At 34.3% G+C, this 23,320-nt stretch overlaps 3 protein-coding genes across 3 annotated transcripts; all 3 read right to left on the bottom strand.

Moving 5' to 3' along the window:
* Positions 1–3,004: 3,004 nt before the first annotated feature.
* LOC123916912 lies at positions 3,005–3,912 on the bottom strand. The gene has a single exon (XM_045968494.1). It carries the CDS (start codon positions 3,616–3,618, stop codon positions 3,232–3,234), a length of 387 nt encoding a protein of 128 aa, XP_045824450.1. The 5' UTR covers positions 3,619–3,912; the 3' UTR covers positions 3,005–3,231.
* A 2,201-nt stretch (positions 3,913–6,113) lies between these two features.
* LOC123915840 (gamma-tubulin complex component 5) lies at positions 6,114–14,252 on the bottom strand. The gene is made up of 16 exons (XM_045967102.1): positions 14,045–14,252; positions 13,697–13,960; positions 13,499–13,596; positions 12,967–13,129; positions 12,770–12,880; positions 11,276–12,286; positions 11,041–11,193; positions 10,824–10,923; positions 10,203–10,297; positions 8,566–8,757; positions 8,422–8,478; positions 8,202–8,273; positions 7,989–8,087; positions 7,477–7,608; positions 7,187–7,360; positions 6,114–6,558 (listed from the first exon to the last, which is right to left on the bottom strand). The coding sequence occupies exons 1-16, from the start codon at positions 14,159–14,161 to the stop codon at positions 6,391–6,393; spliced, it is 3,006 nt and encodes a 1,001-aa protein (XP_045823058.1). The 5' UTR covers positions 14,162–14,252; the 3' UTR covers positions 6,114–6,390.
* Positions 14,253–17,030: 2,778 nt separating this feature from the next.
* LOC123916587 (mitogen-activated protein kinase kinase kinase 5-like) lies at positions 17,031–20,615 on the bottom strand. Its single transcript, XM_045968067.1, has 9 exons — positions 19,502–20,615; positions 19,321–19,408; positions 18,952–19,014; positions 18,694–18,857; positions 18,424–18,499; positions 18,226–18,285; positions 18,014–18,139; positions 17,586–17,755; positions 17,031–17,479 (listed from the first exon to the last, which is right to left on the bottom strand). The coding sequence occupies exons 1-9, from the start codon at positions 20,386–20,388 to the stop codon at positions 17,425–17,427; spliced, it is 1,689 nt and encodes a 562-aa protein (XP_045824023.1). The 5' UTR covers positions 20,389–20,615; the 3' UTR covers positions 17,031–17,424.
* Between the last annotated feature and the right edge of the window lie 2,705 nt (positions 20,616–23,320).

Raw genomic sequence — 23,320 nt, 5'->3', positions numbered from 1 at the left:
TCTCCTAACTTATATTATTTATTCTGAGATCATTCTAACGTATGTTTTGATATCTAATTTTTAAAAGGACAATTTTTAAAGGTTCACAATTCAAACCCCCCTTTCTTGTGAAAAACTTTGCTACTTCAATATGCTCTCTTCTTTCCGGTGTCTCTTACATCATACTCTCCATTCCTAAAAGGTCTTTAAAACAAAAGTTTATGTATTTTGGTTTAAATTTTGAATCAAATATATTAATATTTGTCGATATATTTTTACTTGTAATTAGAAATAGAGCAATCACCAACAATAAATTGGTTTAAGCGATAATTGTTTTGGTTCCTTCAATATATGGTTTTACTGTAGGATATACAACCTTCAAAGTTGCTTCAAATAAAGTGGTCAAACATGAGATAGCGTCTTCTGACAATCAACATGTGTTTATACCTTTTGCGTTTGACATTTTTGATTTTCTAGTACCAGAGGTTGTGGCTACTTTGAAAAGAGTTAAAAGAGTCATGCATAACAATGTGGTGTCTCCTAAGTCTCAGGATGTAGTGTTTAAGAGAGTTGGTTTTGCGATCCAAAAAGAGGTAGCGACACAACTTGTTGCCCGTCTGCCTTTCATTCAAGTGTAATTATCTAGCATATATAATGAATTACAAAAATAACCATTGGATTAGGAGTGAAAACTTCACAATATCATAGTAATTAAAATATAAATAGAGCGATCAAACATCTTTATTATTCACATCACATGTATGGACGTGTGAGTTATAACTTTGGACATTTAGTTAGATTTTTTTTTTTTGTTGATATATAGTTAAATTTTATGTTTGATCATAGTAAATATCCCAGAATCACGTTAATCAACTATGATTTTGTAGAAGTTATACTAGTTAAGGGTAATATAATATTAAAGAAACAAGCATATGAATATGGGCGGAGCCCCTCATGGGCTGGACAGGGTCATGGCCCGCCCCAACATTTTAATTTTTTTACTATTTAGCGGCGATTTTAAGCCCCCGCTAAATAGTCTGTCTGCTTCAAGTTTTGATGGGGTTTCTAACCCCATTTTTTGACAACCCAAAATCTGCTTTGCAGTTGCGGGGGTTATAAACCCCCTTTATTTGGAACTTGACAACCCAAATGTTTTATTGTTTGATAATTTATAGATGTTTTTAAAATGTGTAATTTATTTTGTAATAAAGTACTCAAATTTTTATTTAAAATAGAGTTTTAGTGTATAAAATATTCATGTTTGATCAATCTTTTGTTAAATTTTTTTTTAAAGAGATTGTATAATACTATAAACATAAATAATAAAACTAATTAAAAAGAATCAAGTTTACATACGAATTGACATAAAATATATTTCATAATATATTTTTAAAATGTATTTATTAAAAATTGTAATGGTCCATTTTTTGACTATGTTTATATATCAAATTAGATATACCCTCAATATGATTTTGTTTTTTAGTAATTTTTTTTGGGTATTCGATTTATATTTATAACGGCCCGCCCCCATTTTTTGGGCTAGCTCCGCCAGTGTATATGAACATTCTTTAGAACTTTTACATTCAACTTTTTAAATGTTAAATTTAAAAAATCTATTAACTTTTTATATTTAATCTCCTTAACATGTATCATTTTCCTTAGTTTATTGTTATCTTAAACATAAGAGAAAATTGGATCAAAAGTAACTAAAAATTACTTGTGGTTAGGTTCTAATTGGTTATATTAATTACTTTAGGATCCCTATAAAAAGTTATCATTCATTCATATGAATATCAACTTTTTCATAATATCAATTCCAAAATTGATATTTTTCTCAAATTATTTTTCTTTGTTAGAATCAACCGTGTTTCTCAAAAGGAGACCTCGCAACTAATAAGTCAGTTTACCAGTATTGATATTATTTATTGGATTGGAGTCTCTCCTTTTCGTCAGACCCAACCTTAATTTTGGTGAATGATATCATTTATCCTTTTATAGACACGGTAATGTCTAGAATTGTAGGTGAATTTGATCCATTGGCCACTCCTATTCATATTTATAACTGATTATTATTCGATATGGTCGGTCGTTACATGGAGGGACGTACTTAGTTAGTCGATCTTCCTAAGGTTTGAGCGTTTCAATATCAAATAAGATTTGCATGTAAACATACAATCTACTTAAAAAATAATCACATGCGTTGATGGTGTATCCATATCAAGAACACAGTTGGGGAAGCATGAGATACAACAATTAGATAAATGTCTTAAAATCACATTTCTATTCAAATTCTTATAGTATTAGATATAATGTATGAGTAAATATAATGTATGAGTAACGAATCTGGGTTGCGTGTGGTCGGACAATAATAACGGCAATACAGTTGGTCCAATAATCACCGTCGGATAAAGATCGGATGATTCGGAATCTAAACTTGAATTTTTTATTTATAAACAATTAAAATTTGATTATAAAATCTAGACTGTCTGATCTTAATCAGACGGTCCAGGTACAATGACTGTGTGCATTCCGAGTTAACCGAATCCAAATCCTATGAGTAACCAATCTTATCTCTTTATGTATCCAACATTAATTCATTCATCATAACATTGACTTGAAACCCAACCCAATATCAACTAACTACATCATTTATATTCATTCACCCATTGGCAAGAAGTACTTACATAGACTGGTGATGATTGGATAGTAGAGCAGATTTTGCAAGACAGAAAACAAGACAATTGACGAGGTGCGGGGTCCTCTCTCCTTTAGCACGCTTTTGTGGTGAAACTATGCACACTTCCAAGATACTTATTCGTTATATTATATATTTAATTAACTCTCATCTTATTTTGTTTGTTTCATTTGGCTTTCTTCAATCACATCCTAAAAGGCTATAGACATCAGAATAATTGCCAATAGTAATGTACTACTAAAGTTATGTGCAGCGAAATAGTAGTAATGTATGCCAAACTAAACTTTGATTCTAACTTGATCATTAGGATGATTCAATTGGACTAGCAAATTAAATAAAAAGTAAATTGAAACAAATAAGAGATTAGCAAAATATTGAAATGAGGAGTTTGTTACTACTAACTATGAATCATCGACACAGACACAAACACCGAACCTAACACATTGACACCAATGATAAATAGAGAAAATGAAATTATTGAATGTCACTACATGAGTCGGTATTATATCAATGTCGGACACCGACATATGAGACACAAGTCACATAAAGAAACTAAATCAAGTGTTAGGTGGTGAATTCTGAGAAGAAGATTGTTCTGGTTGTGTAGTTTCTTGACGAGTACTAGTATTGATAGGTGTTGCAGGAAGTGAGGTGTTGGATTCACTAACCCTCATAGGCATTGAAAGGTTAATTCTTCCATCAATACAAGTAGAACATTTTGTCTCTGCCCAGCTTTCTAAATCATATTGTCCATGACCCATGATTTTTCTTCCTGAACAAAGCCTTCCAATCATCACTGCAATTATTCCCAACACAATTATCACTACAAGAACTCCAATGACAGGACCAATGGAGTCATGATGTTGTGATGAACCATTGTAAGATTGTGGTGTCACTATAAATGGTGGAGGTTGTTGATACATTGGCATTGATGTTGATGACATTGTGATTCCTGCTACATAAACCAGAACAACTTTTGAGTACTATTTGTGGTTATGTTTGAAGGCACAACACAACTTAAGTTACTTGTAATGAAGTTTGTAAGAACTAGAAAAGGAAAGTTGGTAGGAGAGTGTAGAAGAATGTTGTGTTATTATACTTGGATGCTTCATGAGTTGATGAGATATTGTTGTGAGATTTTCTCATTCTGAAATTCTCTTTGTAATGTCTTATATTATTGTAGATAAAGAGAGATGTCTGCTTTGCTTCTACTCTATTTACAAAGAGAACTGCTTCCTCACTCCCTTGCTTTTGAAGTGTCATTTCACATGAAAATTTTGTTTCTATTAATTTCATTGGTCGTTTTCAAGTAAAAAGAAGGGTAGAATAAAATAATGGTTTCCGTTAACTTAGCTCAATTGATAGGATTATATATATATATATAAGAGTTGGGGTTTGAATTCTAGACACTCAACTTATTCACCTTTAAGGTGAAATTTTTAACCACTAAACTACTTGAAAAAAAGAATAAGATAATAATGAATAGCTAAATACATTATAGAAAAAGATAAATAATCTCATAAAAGTAACAATACATTTTTAGTATTTTTCATATATTTAAATAACTACAAAAAAACAACTAATAAGTAATGAATAGGAAGAATTGCGATTGGGAGGAGGCTGAAAACACTTTGATGCCAGAACTGATTTCCTAATCAGATTAAGCTGTTGGTAAAAGAAAAAAAAAATCATGCGAGTATAGAATCAGAGTATTAAAAATTTTAATATAAATCATTAAGTACTATTAATATTTTTTTTGAATAATGCTAGCAACACACTCTTTAACAAACACACTCTCTTTTATTGGTTGAAATTCACATGAGTCCCATAAAAAAATGTGGACCCATATAACTTTTATGAGACTCATATAAATTTTAACCAATAGAAAAGAGTGTGTTAAAGTGTGTTTGTTAAAGAGTGTGTTGCTAGCCCTCCTATTTTTTTTTAGCTTAACTCTTCACTTTGTAGGTACCGGTAATTTTGGATTTTGCATGTGAGACAAGTATACTCAATAATTTGATTTTGTGTTAAAAATGGAAGGAGGTGAAAGCTTGGAAGGGTTATTGTACTGTTTAAAATTGTTTTCGAGGAACCCCGAGGGACAGTAAAAGGACGAAAGGAAAGGCGAAAAAAATATCAGAAAAGTGGAATCTTTTAAGAGTAAAGTGAATACCCTATTCTCGAAAAGCCCTTTTCAAAACAACATCAAACAACTTTTTCAGGAGTCTGGCTACTGTATGAACCCATGAGGGAATAACCTTAATAAGACAGTAGAAAACAAACACTTTTTCAATTTTCATACTTGTTTAATTTAGCTAGTAATAATAATAATAATAAAAATAAAATAAAACTACCTGTGGAGCATTTTAAATTTCTAGTTATTTACTCTTATTATGTGCAACAATAATTGGTAAAAAGAATTCAGAGATCAGTATCATCTAGAGCATCATAAGTATTGCAATGGCCAAAAGTCATTCCACCATTGTCATACAAATTAGGAATTTCTTTATCATTGATGTCTTCAATTTGTTTTGTGTATAATTGTGACTTGTGAGCAACATTTTCACTAGTGAATTGTTGTCGTTCATTCAATGCCAGAAATGTGTTTCTTACAGTTTTTATGTCGGAGGTTAACATTTTGGGGATGCCCTATGCCCCTATTGAATGCTACACTACACTGGACCACTTGTGTTTTAGATGAAGCCAACCATGATGCTCATCAAGAATACAAAACATTGACAGTTGTCACTGTCATCCTTCAACAGTTTGTAATGTGTCTTTTGGCACTGGCCTTTAGCAAAAGACATTTTGGACATCTGTGTTAAATTCACTAGACATTCATAGCTGCTTCATAAAATAGAAACCAAAATTTACAAGAACAAGACCGGCTGATTTGAGCACATTTTCAGAACATTTGTTAGCAAGACTCTTTATTATTTAGTCACATTGTTAGTAGTGGAGTGTACCATACAAAAAAGATTTTGATTAAATATATGTGGTACATATTCTAAAAATCGAAGAATCAGAAAATTATTAATAACAGTAACATTAATGGACATTTTACAACTATCTTATATGGAATTTGAACTTTGTCCTATGAGTTACGGAGTAGAGTGATATGGAAGAGCAATTCTTCTATGAACACAACTTCAAATCAATTATATTTGGGCATACACACAAATGACACAAATTTAAAGATAAATATAATTTAGTCACATAATTTAATATTAATCAACCCTTTTTATCTTTTAATTTTTTTAATTATGTATGTGTGTCCAAACATATTTAATTTAGGCTTGTGCCTATGTAAGTATTGCTCGATAAGAAGGATTGAGTTGTACATATAATACTAATATTTTTCATTAAAAAATTATGAAGCCCAATCACAGATAATATTGTGCAGAAAGTAAAATATGAAGGAAAAAAAACTAGCACAGGCTTTCACAATCTATACAAGGATTAGGATAAATTATCCTACATAGTTGCACTTATAAAAAAATAAAAATAGACAATACTCTGTACAACTTACCCTGTGCACTCATGCAGCCTGCAATTACTGGGCGGCACACAGGTAACAAACAACCTTAAAAAAATTTGCCCTTCACCAAGCTCAAAGACCAAGCCAATGTGACATTCTCTCACAATACTGCACAATATCAAAGCAGGGACAGAACTATTCTGATATTTAGATAAATTTCAAGACAAGCCACCTTAGATCAACCAATTTTACCAGAGGCTTTCCCCAATCGTGAAGTAACACTTCCAGGGCCAGAGGTGGTCATTAAATTTCCATTAGCAGACATATAGAAATAGTTGTAGTTAATTCTGGTGACCAGATCAACCAAATGAGGGAAATGCCCTACATTTAGTTTGAAAGATAAGACCTGAAAAAACCGGGATAAGAATTACATTATCAAGTACTCACATAAAAAAGTATTTTAAAGTAGACAATTCACATCTAAACTTCCCCTAAACTCTAAAAACCAATTATTCAAATAAAAAATATTTTCAATGCTTTTACTTAGGCTCTGTTTGGGAGTTCGGAGGGAAGGGAGGGCTATGAAAGGAGGGGAGCAGAGGAAAAAATAGAGAAATCTTTTCAACTTTTTTAAGAGAATGTTTTTGAAGAAAATGATAAATGAAACATAGATTGGATTTGGAGAATTTATCCAAGCCCCCCCAAAACCCTACAAAATCCTCCAATACAATTTTTGAGTTCCCCCTGATTAGGAAGATTTGGTAGAATGAAGAAAAATAAACCATCCAAAGTCCTCCCCTCCCCTCCTAAACTCCCAAACAAACCCTTAGGGTTTATCTTATTCTTTCTCTACCTCTAGTTATTGTGTTATCGACTCTTCAAGTCGGGGCTTCTATTGGTCATTAACCATTTTCTCTTCAATTTCAGAGCATCTTAATAAAAAAAATCCATTTTTATCCAGACCATAAAGTAAAGCAAGCGTCACAAAGTAGCAGCCTAGTTAGAATCTTAGAATAAATTCTGAAGAAAAATACCCTGAGTAAGAAAGCAATGCAATCATCAAACTGTTTCTCTATCCGGTCGACTTCCATCTCACACCTTGCCTTGTTTGCAGAAACAGCTCCGCCCCTTTTTAATGTTTGTTGTATGTTATAGAAGTCTAAAGCTAAACCAAGGATGATATTAACACGGCTGGCAATCAAAGCTCCCTGCACACAATAAAGAAGTTTGAAACTACTCAAGCTTTGCTCCAGCATAAACACATAAGTGAAAACACGATACAAGGAGAACACAAATATCCAAATTGTGAGACACAGTGAATCACCAGTTTATCAGGAACCACAAAGCACTGCCGCTGTATCGATAACATGTAAGCCTCGTGGGCTTCAATGACCTCATCGAGAGATTTGGCCACAGACATACCTTCACATAGTTCACGCCAAGCACTGTGATATACCTGCATACAAATTGTAGTAACAGGTAAACCGCTTAGGTTCTGTTGCCAAGACGCAGAACCACATAAGTAACGAGTGTATGGCTAATGTGAAGATTCCATTAGCAATAAGCCATTTTATTGGTAGCCCAATGTTACATTTATATTCTCACCTCCCTCCAAAATCTAGCAAAACGGGTATTAGTAATAGCAGTACCTATTATTTATTATGTGTGTTTATGATGGATTATGTCCAATTATCATGCCCGTGTATTGTGCTTTGCAAGTAGATATTCTATTGGATAAATTATTTTGGGTTAATCATGCCCGTGTATTGTGCTTTGCAAGTAGATATTCTATTGGATAAATTATTTTGGGTTATTATCTTAATGCAATGTGCATACCCGGTCCATCACATATTGGTGAAAAGCATCCACAAAATGTAGGAGTTTCTGCTCCACTAACCAATGATGTTTTCTGTTATTTGTTGTAGACCCCCTACCCTGCAAAGGATGATTGCAGTTTCAAATGTTAGGGTAAGTATCATGAATTAAGTAAAATGTAACTGAGGGTGCACATGCTCCACTGAATAGAAATGGGGAGTAATATAGAGTCACCTTCCACATCCACCTCCGCACTTTATCTAATACGAATTTTGCACGCTTGACCTTCAGCAAAAACCGCATAACCTAATATACATGTGAATACATATAAAGTAGCAGATTAGCATAAGAAAAAAGAAGCAACCAGAGAGCAGGAAGACACACCATCACCTCATAGATGAACAGAACTAAAAGGCTAAGAAAAAAGAGAGGATTGTAAAGACAAGTCAGATACCTGGTTGTACTTCTTAATTGCCTCTGTGTTTGCAATGAGTTCAAGAGGCCAAGGTACCTGCCCGTTCATACCTTTTTATAATCCTTGTACTTCTTAATAAGTAAGTGTTAAATAGAAAGGAATTTAAATTGACTGAAGAGTGACCTTATATGTGAATTTTAGCATATCAAGGCCGTTAATCCCGGAGTTATTGACATGACTTTTACGAGAAGTACCCAAAACAGAACCACTTGTGCTAGCTTCCTCATCCTTCTCAACAATATTTTTGGTTATTGACACTACCAATGCATCTGGAGCACTTAACAGCATACAATCAGCAGAATTTCTGATTGATTCCTGTAATTAATATGCATAGATAGACTATGAATAGAAAATAGCTTTCATAAACAAAGGCGCAGAAGGATCCCTAAATTTATGAAATAAACCCATGCATACAACAGAGCCTGTCATTATAATATTGTTAATTGCTTTTTCAGTTTATACAGCACAATAGTTATACCAAATGATCACAATCATTTATTCACGACAACTTTGCCAAACCATTATAGGCGGTAGCCACCACAAATAATATCTCCATAATCTATTTTCAAAACATTGAGGACCCAAGAGCAGACTTCATCTGGGATATCTGGAGGCTGCTAGAAAGTAGGAAGAGGATGCGGTAGTGAAACAAATTGATTTACGGTTTTAGAGACAGATTGTAGAAATGATAAGCAGAAAAAACCAAAGAAAAAGAACTTGAGAAGAGTGGCCAAAATTTGTGCAAGACTGATAACAAAAGAATCATAGCGTTGATTTCCAGATTTTAGAGAACTCAGACAACAGGAAAGTGACAAGCCAAGTCATGGAAGATGACACTTCTTTGATTCCATGTTGAAGTTATAGGGAATTAAGAAAGAGAAAAAATATAGACTTTGAACTATGGTTATTGTTTTATAATATTATACAAGAGTTATTACCAACCCTTATTCACCCTAATACTAGATTCGTGATTCTAAATTCTAATTAAACAAGGAAACTAGTCATGACATAAAACTATAATCCAAATCCTAGGGATGATCTAATATATAATAAATTACTCTAAGAAACAACATAAATACTAGGGTTATGAAATCTTTTTCATATTTTCTATCAGATAGCGTGCAATGCCCTGTTGTAGTCATCTTTGTCATGGAAACATATTTTAATTAGACAAAGTCACACACACATGGGGAATAAATCTAGTTATTGAAAAGTCCCATGTCTGAATGAAGTTGTCCAAACATAGACCGGGTGCTGAGGTATTTTCTAGTTTCCTTACACTATAAATTTGCTCTATCCATATGCAACTGGCCAACAAACTCTGGAGGTGTGGCCTTTGTCACTTAAGAAGCATTTGAACTATGATCCATTCCTTTAGTCCTCAAACCTAGGAATGCATTTAAATATAATTTGATACAAGAAACTATAACTTAGAAGTAATTTCCTGGTCTAACTATAATAATCAATGTGAGTAAAGTAGTTCTTACAAGTCTTGATCAATCCCCATCTCTTGAGGTAACTTTGAAAATTGAGTAGGTTTAACCCAAATTTTAAGATGGTATAAAGCCTGTCCCAAACCAACTATTGGGACCTATAGATATCCCATCCTACAAACTTCACGTTACAGATATCCAATCTCAGGTGTGAGGGGGTGTTGAGATCTCATTTTAACAAGAGGTTTGACCAAAAAGTCTTTATAGGACTTGCATAACCAAAAAGTATATCAAAGTACACAATTAAACAAAATCAAGAAATTGTACCTGTAATATTGTGTTTAATTCAAAATCATCATCCAATGTTTCACCCTTATCCAACTTATCGAAAATTACAGTTGAAAAGTGTTGTAGCAAATCACCTGCACAAGACAAAATATCAATACAGAAGACAATGATAGTATACCAATATGTCTCCTCCTACCCAACCTAAAGTTGCTAAATATTTCGATGCACAAATATACTATGGGTCTATTTGATTTGCAAGAAAGTAAGAAACCGAGCAAAGATGGCAATATGATATGACTCTTACCCAACATAATGTTATTAAAAAAAAATGAGGCACAATATACTATGGATTCGTCTGATTTGCAAGAAAAAGATTGAACAACACAAAAGTAATTGTTACATATTTGATTTAAAAAATTAGGCAAAAACAAACTAGTGCACTGGGGGCACTAAGTTAACAATACAAATTTAGAATTTTTTTTCTTGAAAGTTAATCATACACCTTAAAAATATAAATTTTGGTTTTTTCAATAGTTACATATATTTTCTTTTATTTCTCTTTTTAGTTCCTTAACTACTGCACCAGGTGCACTAGTTAGCCAGACCCAAAAAATTATCATACATCAGAACAAAATAATGATTGAGGGACAGCACAAATACCTGAACCTAACAAGTATATAGCTCGCAGCACTGCAAGCTCATCCATCAACCTCCATTCATTCATCAACTTTAACAACATATTCACTCCAATATAATCTACCTGCTCTTCATCAAAATATAAATAAAAATTAATCTACCTGTTCTATTCAAAATAAAGCAAAATATAAATTATCATAGTGTTAATCCTGGATTTGTCAGGTGGTCTATCTTTATTCACCTGTTTCTGAATATAGGTGGTTAGACAGTACTGCATAATAATCAGAGGCAGTGGAGTCATTCTTAGGTCAACATTTTGCATCCAGTGAAGAACTTTTGAAGGAAGAGTGCTGTTTCTCTGGAAAGGCAAGAGCTCTGACACAGGAAGACCATCCTGTTTCAAATGAAATATTTGTTTATGGCACTAATGTACTGCATACTTCACCGAAAGCTGCTAAGCTAGTAAGTATAAATACCTGAACCGAAGGCAAAATGGTGGGAAAAGGAAACAGCATTTCTATCAGATTCCTCGTATCATGTGAGTGAAGGTATTTGGATTCATCATACTGAAAACCAAACAAATAGTTTGTTCCTTCACTATCAGAAAATGACGTACTTTCTGCACCAAATATAGCCTTTCTTAAACCCTCATCATTTAAAGAAGGCAAGCAGAACTTTTGAGATAAATTCAATGTTTTCAAGGCATCCCCATTGTTTCCAATTGTTTTTCGAGAAACAGTAATAACTGGATTTTGTAAGCATGATCTCAGGAGAAACGATTCCTCGTTAAGAACTTTATCCCCTGTAGAATCTCCATTGACATTATTTTCATATTTTGGCTTCAAATCAGCTGATCCTTTTTGAAATAATGTATCAATCAAGAACTTGTACCAAATCTTCTCCGAGTGTGGTGAAGCAGTTAAGTTTTCATTGTCTGTTTTTTCCGCGTTTAAATTTAAATAAGATGCAAAGGGAGAAACAGACACAGATTCGTGCCAATCATCTTGCCAAAAGTATTTACAAACATGGTCACCATGACCAATAAGTCCAGCTAGTGATACAGAAAAAATTTCTGACAGCGTTAGCCCAGCCACCCTATGAGAAGGAGACAAACCATAGTTTAAAGATTGAGTTCTTTCAAACTGAAAATTATTTCTTTTGCTACGTACTGCTAAGGAATTTGGGACATGGCGCATCAGCTGCAAAGATTTTCCTGCAGAAACTATTGACTTAGCTAAATCCTTAATAAACAAAGGACAAGCTGGACAGTCTCTAATGATCTGCTCTTTTCCTTGAATTGTACTAGACAAAGAGATGGAATCCCTCATGCCCATTTCCTTCTTCTTATTTGAAGCTGGCATACCGGCATAATCTGTGGAAGACAACTCAGTATCTAATTTACCATGTTGTAGCTTTTTTATTAGATAACTCTTTTCCCAGAACTCAGCCTCAGCAACTGAGACTTCTTTATTAGCAAAAAAGAACATCTGAAAAGATAGATGACATGATAAATACAACATTTTATCTGTGTCTCTAGATTAGCTTATTTTATGTTTAGAAAACTTTATAATGAACGCGCTACACAAAGCTGTTTTTTGGCTAAAATGAATTTTTGTGTAAAGATTAAATAAAACCCAGTATGTTCTTAACCAGTATGGGCCAAAAAACAGGAGAATTTGCAGTATCAATATGACCTATAAGTTATTTAAGGATATGTGCATTAAAAAATATGCATGCAAATGATTCCCTTAAATGAGTTTCGAGCACACAAATCCAACATAACCACAAGAAGAATGCAACTGGAGGTCAGAAAGACACTTTTTAGCAAGTTTTGCACCAAATGAGAACATGAAGAAAGTATTTCTTTGTTAAACAATATATCACAGGCTACTTATATGACATTCTTTAAAAAAAACATTGAAAAATAACTTCTTTATCCCCTAGAAATAAAGAGGTTCAATAACGATTACCTCATCAGAAGGGTCATCAAGTATTCCATCAAAAAGCCAGGAATCAAGACCCTCAATATATGGCAACAAGCTTCCCACATACATGTAAAGTACCATTAGATAAGCTTCCTCCTGTGATCAGTATAGATTTTAAAAACTTATGAACCAAGAAAAATGTGTAAAAATGCATAATGTGATGCACGAAAAAGATTCACTACCTCGCCACCTTGTACAAGACACATTTCTTCAAGCTTCTTATGAAGATAGTCAAGAACATGAACAGCCAAGTCTGCTGCAGGCACAGATGGCCCAAACTCAAAATATACATCAGGGATGGCCTCATGAACAATTCGCAATAGAAACTCAGCACCCGAGCAAAGACTAAAAATCAACAAATGATCATTAGATACTGTCACAAACTCGAAACCGCGGAAATAAATTAAATTTGAGGAAAAATATATCAAAAAGCGCAAAACTTCGCTGTTTTTCATTTTGTTCTTCACTTAAAATATTCATATCTACAAATGATTTCCTCAATTCATAATTATGTCAAAGTTTGTTATATCCGAAAAGTACATTTTAAGTGAAAAACAGGAAAAACACATAAGAAAATGCACCTAAGTTTTAACCTTCGAAAAATTAATCTAAATATAACCTACCTTAACAAAAAAAATCAAATTAATATATCGAAAACCAATAGAATACACACAAATAAAATATCGATTATTCCAGATTATAAAATAAATATACCTCGATAAAGAATTTTTGAACCCTAACAAAGTAGGAGTGGATATTCCATCTACATTGCTAGTAGACACTTCCTCCTTCAACACAACATTCCGTAACCGCTACATCACCACAATTCAACTCAATTTAATCAATAAAACAGAGAAAAATTCAATCCATAAAAATAGATCTTAAAGAAAATCACAAAAAAAAAAAAAAAACCTTAAGCCACTCAGAAGCAGAAGTAACAAACGCTCTCAAAGTAGGAGGAGGACTCGGCACTGCAATTTCGATCTTCTTGATCGTAATTTCCACCAATTGAAGACACGTAGCAGCGTGAATGAATTGATTGAGAAGTGAATGAAGACTATTCAGGGACAAATGCGTCACATAAACTCCATTTTTGACACGAAAACGGTTTTCAATGTGATCCCAAGAGAATAACGAAGACGAAAAGCCTTGTAGCATTCGTAAAACGCCTCGTACCTTGAATCAAATTAGTAAAAACAGTAATTAGAAATGAAACGATAAATTATAGTTGAAATTGAGGAATTAAGAGAGAGAAAATACGAGTTCGAGTTCGTTTGTTCGGAGAGAAGGAAGAGGTGTTGCGAATGGAAATTCGTTGGATAATGGAGCGTAGATTTGGTGGATTAAGCTTCGGGAATGGTGTGACTCTGCCCTCATTTTTGGGCGCGGGAAGATGAAATGAAACAAAGAACAGTGAAGAAAGGAAAGTGAAGACTCTCATAGAGATCAAGATTTTATTTTTATTTTTATTTTTTATTTTATTTTAGCAAAGTATATATAGTTAATTTTAAATTAAAAATGGCGGAGATATATAATTTAATATCGATTGGGCTGGGTCTTCTTTTTAGAGTTTTGCTACCCACACTCCCTGCGTTCCTTTTTGTTTTTTACATACCACTTTTTGAAAAATTAATTTATGAAACTGACAAAGGAGATGAGGTTGTTACCAAGAAACACACAATTTGTTTATTAAGATAGATGTAGAACGGCGGGTGTCAGGACATCCACCCTAGTCAGCATAAGTATAAGAGATAAGTTTCTCAATAGGGGATGGATAGAGATGTAGGCAAGAATGTATATGGGCTCTATTATAAAAAATTGTTGTTATTTCTATTGGTGTTGGATTGTAAGGGTGTCTCCAGACCTCGTTTAGTTAGTTAGTTTATCCTTATTATTATAAAAAAGTAAAAGAAACAAGAGTTTCTAAAATAATATATAATATTAGAGAATCTACAAAAACAAAAATATAATATTAGAGAAGCTCTAATTAAATATCACCTAAACAATAATATTAAAATATAATATTAGAGTTTCTATAAAAAAAAATACATTAGAATTTGTACAAAATAAATACTATATGATATCAAAGTTTCTACAAAAAAAAAAATAGTAATAATTTTAAAGAAACTCTAATCAAATGTCACCTAAGTAATTTCTATTAAGAATGCACGAGAGAGCTCCGTGAAAATCATTATAAAAAAACAAAAAATAATCTATTTTCCCATATTATAAAAAAAAAAAAGAACTCTTTTCCTAATACTATATAAAAAAAAAAAGATATCTCTTTTTCCATAAGCCCTACTTGAATGTCACCTAAGCAATTTCTACTAAGAATGCACGAGATAACACCTAAGCAATTTCTATTGAGAATATATGAGAGAACTCCGTGGAAATTTCGTAATGTATATTATAGAAATAATGATAGAGATGTTAATACTTTTTTTGGACAATTTTTTTTTTATATTAGTATAGTAAGAGGTTTTATTTAAAAAAGAAAAGGAAAGTGATAAAAGCCCATAATAGTATAAGGATGCCTCATCGTCTCCCGACATTAAATAGGCGACCTTGGGAATTCCAACCGACATAAACAATAAAAAAAAAAAGCAATTGCAACTTGTCACTAGGTCAATTCCTGCTTCGACGCACTCCCGCATTGTGTTTTCGACAGAGTAAGTGTTGTTCCATACTTCGAGAATGACACGGTTTAGCACTTTACCTTCCGAGGAGTTTGTGAATTGATGGCCCGATTTCAAGTTCAGGTGGCACACCCCCCACACAAGCACCACCCGATGAAGGAATTCCCTCCTTGAGATAGTGGATATAGAGAATTGTACACCTAAAAGAAAGAATCGCGAGTTGTGCTACTGGCCAGCCCCACCTTCATTTTTTCTAGCTCCTCTAGACCATGCCTGTTTAGCCGATGTCTTAAATATAAGACTGGTAGAAATTATAGGAAAAATAGCATTTAGAAGCCATGACATAACCAACTAATTTGTGTAAGGGTAGCCCGACCGGAAGTCTTATTCTACGTTGGAAAGAATCGTCACCGATGGTGAGATAAGAAAGAGAAAGTACGAACACAGCTCTCCTTCGAAATAAATAAGAAGCAAACCTTCACACCAAAAGACCTAGATTGGTTTACTAAACTATAGACAAAGCTATGTAGCATGGGTACTCCTAAAATGGTGAAGTAGCCGTACCGGGTACGTATCAGTACCAGATACTTCATGGTACTCGTATACTACACAAATCTTTCACCACTAGACCAAACCTAGTGACTTTACCACCGAAATCTTTACTAACCGAAAGATGCTCCCACGATATAGCCAATGTAATCGACAAGAATTCTAACGCTTGGTGTTATTCATTTGACATTTTATAATTGTGATGAATTTTCATTGACTTTATAATCCGATTTAATACAAAGACAAAATAATTATAGAGACGAGTCAACCAATTTAGTTTGTTCTTTCATGCGGGTTCAACTGGTGATTTAGTGATCTAACACCCATACTTGATGATAACAAGTACAAATTTTAAGAAATGAAAATTGAAAATGTTTTCATAAAGTAAACAAAGCCTAAACTTCTTAGGCGAACTGATCTTAACTGTTGATCAGAACAGGTAGAAGGCCAGCTGGAAGTCCGTTGAGCAGGTGGTAGGCAGTAATCCGAGCAGATGATCCACGGAGGGGGGGGTTGTACCTGCAGGTGCTCCGATGCCAAAGTCAGACAAGGAATAGAGAGCAAAAGAGATACTAGAGAGAAGTTAGAGAGAGAGAGTAATTGTGATAATGAATAGTGTTCTACCTTGCTCTCCCAAGAGGGAGAGTATTTATAGCCCCCAGCTCTGGGCCAAAGGTCCTCTTAGTGGGCTGGACTAGCCAAGGCCCATTAAGAGGGACTGCCAAGATATTACCCTTAGATAGTGGGTAGAGTAGTAATTTTACCCTATCTTGGTGGAGAGGTTGTGCCATGCTGACATGGAGGTGGTTGGGCAAGCCATGTGGACTTTGTGAGGGTCTAGGTGGACTAGCATTAGTCTAGTCCAGAACACGAACAAAGTATGTTTTAAACTGATGACAGAATTCTTCTTGGTTTGAAAACAACCAACTTACTTCAAATTTTTCCCAACCAAACCAGTGTTATGAGTGCAATTAATTTGCTAAAACATAAAAGGTCAGAGTGAAAATTATATGCAAGAGTAGTGAACTAGCTAACGCTGTTTTGCCAACCATTTTTGTGTCTAAAAAATATATATAATAAATAAATAAAATTTTACATGTGAATAATAATATCTCTCGTGGAGTAGGTTCAACTAACCTAGCCTTCTCATGTACATACATAACAATAACTGCAAATTAATGCGATTCGCCTCTTACATCTATTTTCATGAATTTCTAGTTTGTACACAATCCTATAATGGTAAGCGCCAATATATCCGGTAAGACTGCTGATGAAAACTCAGAAGAAATTCATGCAGAAGTCCCTGTCTCGCTGTAAGTTAAATCTCAGCTGATGACATGCTTCATAGGTGCTTCACGTTTCTCATAACGGTGAAGGGAATGTTGGAGGATTTGGTAATGGTCATGCAATTGCGGATATTAGGATTAAAGGGAGACTAAATAAAGGAAGCTGGCACTAAACCACGGTTATTTTTTGAGCCGCCTCCTGGAATATGTTTACGTGATTCCTCCTACAAAAGAAACTATTAGAAAACATCTCATCGGGTGATAATTAAATTATTCACAATGTTTGTCATTAATCCACGATCATTGAATTTAAATATAACTAGCACTTACTTTGGGTCCAGTGTCTCCTTTTGTACAAATGCATGTGTTAGAAGCTCCGCTGCAGATGGTCGTTCTACAGGATTCCTTCGGAAACACTGCTCAAGGAAATCATGTCCTTCTGGAGATAAAGTTTTGGGTATGTCCGGGGATCTGTGCAGTGCCTTGAACATGGCTTGATGCTAATAGACATAATGAAAACACGACGTTATATTATTAAGTAACAAAATCTCATTTAAGGTATGCATGGAATTCAAATGCCTTCTGAGACACCTGAAAGATTAATCAAATTAAAATGCATATTAACATTAAAGATCAGCAAACACTTCAATTGCATGTCTGCCCGGTCCTGCTGCCAAAGGTGGAGGTGCTATTGATCTTACGTTAAACCAATGAACTAATATGTGCAATCCTTAACAAAAATAGGTAAAGGTGCTCACCCCTGAAAACTCGCTCCAAGGGGGTTTTCCTGTCAACATTTCGATGACGGTGCATCCTAAGCTCCATATATCGACAGCCATGGCAACGTTGGGATTGGTTGCTTTCTTCATGGAAGCCACCATGAGCTTCAATCAACAAAGTAAAGTTAAAATGACAAGTGTCATAACGCATTTGCCATCTAAAAGTCTGTAGGCAATAGAGTAAAAAATACCTCTGGAGCCATCCAGTAGGGACTTCTGTTCAGCAAAAGTTCACTTGATTTCTTAGTCAGCTAAAAGGATTCAATGATAAGAAAATTATTATTGCTATAGCGACAAATTAACACTTGCAAATTTAAACACTGGAAGACAATTTATATATGTTCATACATAATTAAAAAGTAAATAGAAAAACAGAATTTGAAACTCACAATTTTTGACATCCTAAAACCTGCAAGCTTGACAATGCCAGATGCATCAACCAGCAAGTTTGCACATTTAATGTCCCTAAAAAACCATATATAGAAATAGCAATCATTATAGGATGTTATGGTATTATTTATCTATGTGGTTGTAAGACACAATTTTAGCTAGTATCAGATTGCTCATCAGATGCAAATATATATGTAGTTCATGTGAGAGATAACAAGTCATCATTCCAAGAAATTATATCAGCCCAATTCAGCCGACATGGTTGTTACCTGTGGATAGTCTTGGTACTATGCAAGTAAGCCAATCCAGAGAGAATATGCCTCGTAAAATTGCAAACCACAGATTCTGTCATAGCCCCAGAATGTTCATGCATAAACTTATTCAGTGATCCAAGTTGGACATATTCCATATATATGCGCACTCGATCACCAACCTGAAATCAGGGATGATTCACAAATTCAATCTTATTTACAAACATAATGATTGTTGTATAAGCATACTCGGCGGAAAAACAAATAACAACTTACTATATCACTGCCATAATATTGAACAATGTTGGGGTGGTGTAGTTGACCAAGAATTCTGATTTCCTGAAAGTAGGGACAATACAGAATAAAATAACATACTAAACGTCACTCAATTGGCAAACGTGTAAAAACTACTATAGGCTACAACTACATAAGAAAATTTAACATTGCAAGGAGAAAAAGGGACAAAATCCTGTGAAATCCTGTGAAGCCCAAGCTCTTCCGAAATTGTACCGACAGTGTAATGCCAAATAATTTGGCATCTATGTTAGTATTAACATACTATTCACTATTATTTTGTCTAGTAGAGGTGAACTTTTTTTTGTTGACCAAAGTAAAATCAGAAACTTTGGAAATTGGAAGAAGAACTTGGTGTAGCTGCTTTATGCAGTCAGCAAATTTAGGATCATCAGGAAGCAGATCCACCTCTTTCATTGCGCATGAGGTTCCGGTCTCTCTGCGAGAAAAACAGGACCGCACGTGAGTAAAATGCAGAAAGGAAAAACTTTAAAGTAGATTAGACTCAATGAACAGAAAAGCTTCTATATACATGTTTGTTGCCATATAAACACTTCCTAACGATTCTCGTCCAATAAGTTTTCCTTTCTGCCATTGACCCTTCATTGAATGAAAATTTTCGGTTGAGTGATGCAATGTGACATTAGTTTGATGTTGTGCAGCTGATTGTTGTGGTGGTGGTGAAGCTCTCGGAGGAAGGGGCAATGGATATCCATCGACATGGTTATTTTCAAGCCACACTCTGGTGAAATATTTAGAGTGGTGAGAATGAGACCCTCCTTGAATAGTGTGGCAGTAGTTAGGACTGTCGTTCCCCGAGCTATGACGAGGAGACAAGTCTGGACTACAAGCAGTTTTAGTGGGCAATCTCAAAATGTCATTACAATCTTGAATAGTGTGGCGGTAGTCAGGACTGAGGTTCCCCAAGCTACGACAAGAAGACAACTCTGGACTACAAGTAGTTTTAGCAGGAAATCTCGACACATCATTAAAATCTTGAATAGTGTGGCGGTAGTCAGGACTGTGGTTCCCCAAGCTACGACAAGAAGACAACTCTGGACTACGTGTAGTTTTAGCAGGCAATCTCGACACATCATTAAAATCTTGAATAATGTGGCGGTAGTTAGGACTGCAGTTCCCCAAGCTGCGACGAGGAGACAAGTCTGGACTATGAGTAGTTTTAGCAGACAATCTCGACACATCATTAAAATCTTGAATAGTGTGGTGGTAGTCAGGACAGTGGTTCCCCAAGGTAGGACGAGGAGACAAGTCTGGACTATGAGTAGTTTTAGCAGGCAATCTCGACACATCATTAAAATCTTGAATAGTGTGGCGGTAGTTAGGACTGTGGTTCCCCAAGCTACGACGAGGAGACAAGTCTGGACTACGAGCAGTTTTAGCAGGCATTCTCATAGTCATGGTGTCATTAAAATCTTGAGAAAAATTGATGGAATGATCAAATAAATCTACACCTACACGGCTTAATCTGTGTGGACTAGTAACAGGACTGGAGAATATGCTTGTTGGGGCACTCTTGGTAGCATATTGCCATTTTGTGTTGCAAATACCTTCAAAGTCATTATCATGAGAGGGTCTTCTCAAACTGCTTGAAGACCTTAAACTTTTCACAGCATCATGATCCACCATCTTTCTGATAATATTGAGCGTCGAAAAAAATGAATTAATACAACGAAACCACATCCCATACAACACAACTAGTTACCAACTATTTTTTTTTTTTTATGAATTAAAAATATGTTAAACATATTCAATATTGATTTTTTTTTTTTTTTTACATATTTCAATTCAAATTGGTGGTATTAATTAATAAGAGATATATTTGAGTAGTTAATTTAGTTATTCCAAACATTGCGCTAATTTACTAGAAACAAGTAAATTGATACAAAAGTTATCCTACTTCTTGATGCATTTGGCATAAATTAAACGGAGGGAAAATGATTTTAGTACCCGGAAAAGAGTAAGGCAGCATGATGATCTGGTCGTCGGTGCCATTCCGGAAATGGAAGTGGTTGAGGAGAAACAGAAAGAGACCAGTGACCGGACCTAGAACGAAGAGGAGAAGCCGGCTGAGAAGAAACAGCATGGTATGAATTTGAATGAAAGAATTCTCCATCTTGGTCGGTAGGGTACCATGAACTCCTCTGTCTGGTAAACTTGGGCTGCTGAGTCAATTGTCCCTTAACTTGGTTTGGAGGAAAAGATGATTTAGTAGTAGTCATTGTTATTTGGTTGTAGAATAGTAGTAGCTATGACACAAACAAAGGTATAAATAGGTACAAAGAGTCAATGCATGATACATTATAATACTCCCTCCTTTGAAACATGCACAAAAAAAACTGCTTTTCAGAATTTTCTCGTAAGGCGGCAGCAGCATGATGATCAAGTAGGCGTATTTTGAATTTGATCAAAGTCCCTTTGTTAATCCCTTTGTAATCCCTTTGTTACTATTAAAAAAGTAGGGGTCAATGACGATCGTTGTAGGAATATTTAAAAAGTTGGTAATCCCTTTGTTACTATTTATAAGCACATTGCATTTTGTTCACATACTATATTAAAAAAAAGTTGGTGATGTAATTGATATGTAATCAAATTTCGTTTTGTAATGCTACTCGTAGTCTAATTCTTTTAGGTTTTGCTTTGTAATATATATTCTATGGCGATGCCGTTACCAAAAACCGATGCCTTACCACTTGGCTATACTCCATACGGCTTTTGGACGGTAGAACGAACATGGAGGACGTTTAACATGCATAAAGCCTCTTAAGTAGGGCATGATGCATAAGTAGTGAATAATATTATAACCAATATGAATTTTACAAAATTTATTGTTGAATTCAAAATTTATATCATATAGATGATGTGGTGTGAAATCGTTGGATTCCGATAAAGATATTTGTCTTCGCTTGGAAGCTCTTTCAGAATCGTTTACCCATAAAAATAATTTATTTAGGCGTGGTGGAGTCGTGGAATCATCTCTTATGTGTGCATTGGGTTGTTCATGTGCTGAAAGCTTGAATCAAATTCTTTTTTAATGCCCCATTTTTAGTAAAGTTTGGGGTCATATTCTAGATTGGTTGGGAGTTCGTAGCGCACTATCAAATTCACCCGTTGATCATGTTTAACAATTTTATGGTCTAGCTAATAATATCAAGTTTGAGAAGGGCATCTTCAACATTATTTGGTTGGCATGCTCTTGGTCAATCTGGAAAGAAAGAAATAGTTGTTTATTTTGGCAAAAAGTTATCTCAATAGATGATTTTTTTTTAGAGTCATCACTAGCTCTTTGGTGAGGGATCACTTCAAAATGCATCGGTTCTAGTTATGATTGCTATCATTGCCTCTCCAATGTTGTTAACCTTTTATACTGTACTATTTATTATTAGACAATTTTATCTTGTTATGTTAGCACGACTTGTGCTAAGGTAACTGTTTTAAAAATAAAAATCATTTGATATGTTACCGAAACCCATCAAAATTAATGGTATTCAATAAAAACTCATAATTGATAATTCATTTAAGGAGTCTAAAAATCACCTGATTAGCAAGTAGGGGTGATCGCGGTGCGGTTTGGTTCGGTTTTGAGCATAAAAGTCATCATAACCGCGAGATAAAAATGCATGCGGTTCGGTTTGGTTCGGTTGATTTTTAAAAAGTCATCCAAACCAAACCAAACCAATGCGGTTTGGATCGGTTCGGTTGGTGCGGTTTAAAACATAACGATTGTACCGAACAATTTTAAGCACAAAAAAAAAATAAAAAATTGAAGTTCCAAAATAACATTGTAGTACCAACAAAAATTATTTATCCAAAATAACATTATAGTAACTTACAATTTTAAATATATAAAAAAATTGAATTTTCAAAATAACATCACGGTACCGATAAAATTTGTTTATTTAAAATAACATTACAACACCAAAATAAAATTTCAGTACAAAAAATAAAAACAACTTGAAGTTCGATTAATTTGGTCGACTGACTTGGTAATTGGGCATGTATTGGAATATAAATATATTTTCTTTTACGATATTGGAATATAAATATATAATAGTAACTTAATGCGGTTTTTGCGGTTATCCGCGGTTTTTGCGGTTTGCGGTTTTGCGGTTTGCGGTTCAGTAAGAAAGCCATCCAAATACATCCAAACCAAATGCGGTTTTTGCGGTTTTCGGTTTGGTTTGGTTCGATTTGCGGTTTTACTTTTGGATTGGTTCGGATACGATCACCCCTATTAGCAAGGACAAAGTTTAAGAAACGAAAATTGAAAATGTTTCACAAAGTAAACGAAGTCTAAACTTCTTAGGGGAACAAAGTACGTTTTAAACTGATG

This window comes from Trifolium pratense, linkage group LG3 (assembly GCF_020283565.1).
Source record: "Trifolium pratense cultivar HEN17-A07 linkage group LG3, ARS_RC_1.1, whole genome shotgun sequence".
Taxonomy (NCBI): Eukaryota; Viridiplantae; Streptophyta; class Magnoliopsida; order Fabales; family Fabaceae; genus Trifolium; species Trifolium pratense.
The sequence above is the reverse complement of the archived record's forward strand: the minus strand, read 5'-3'. Positions and strand labels throughout refer to the sequence as shown.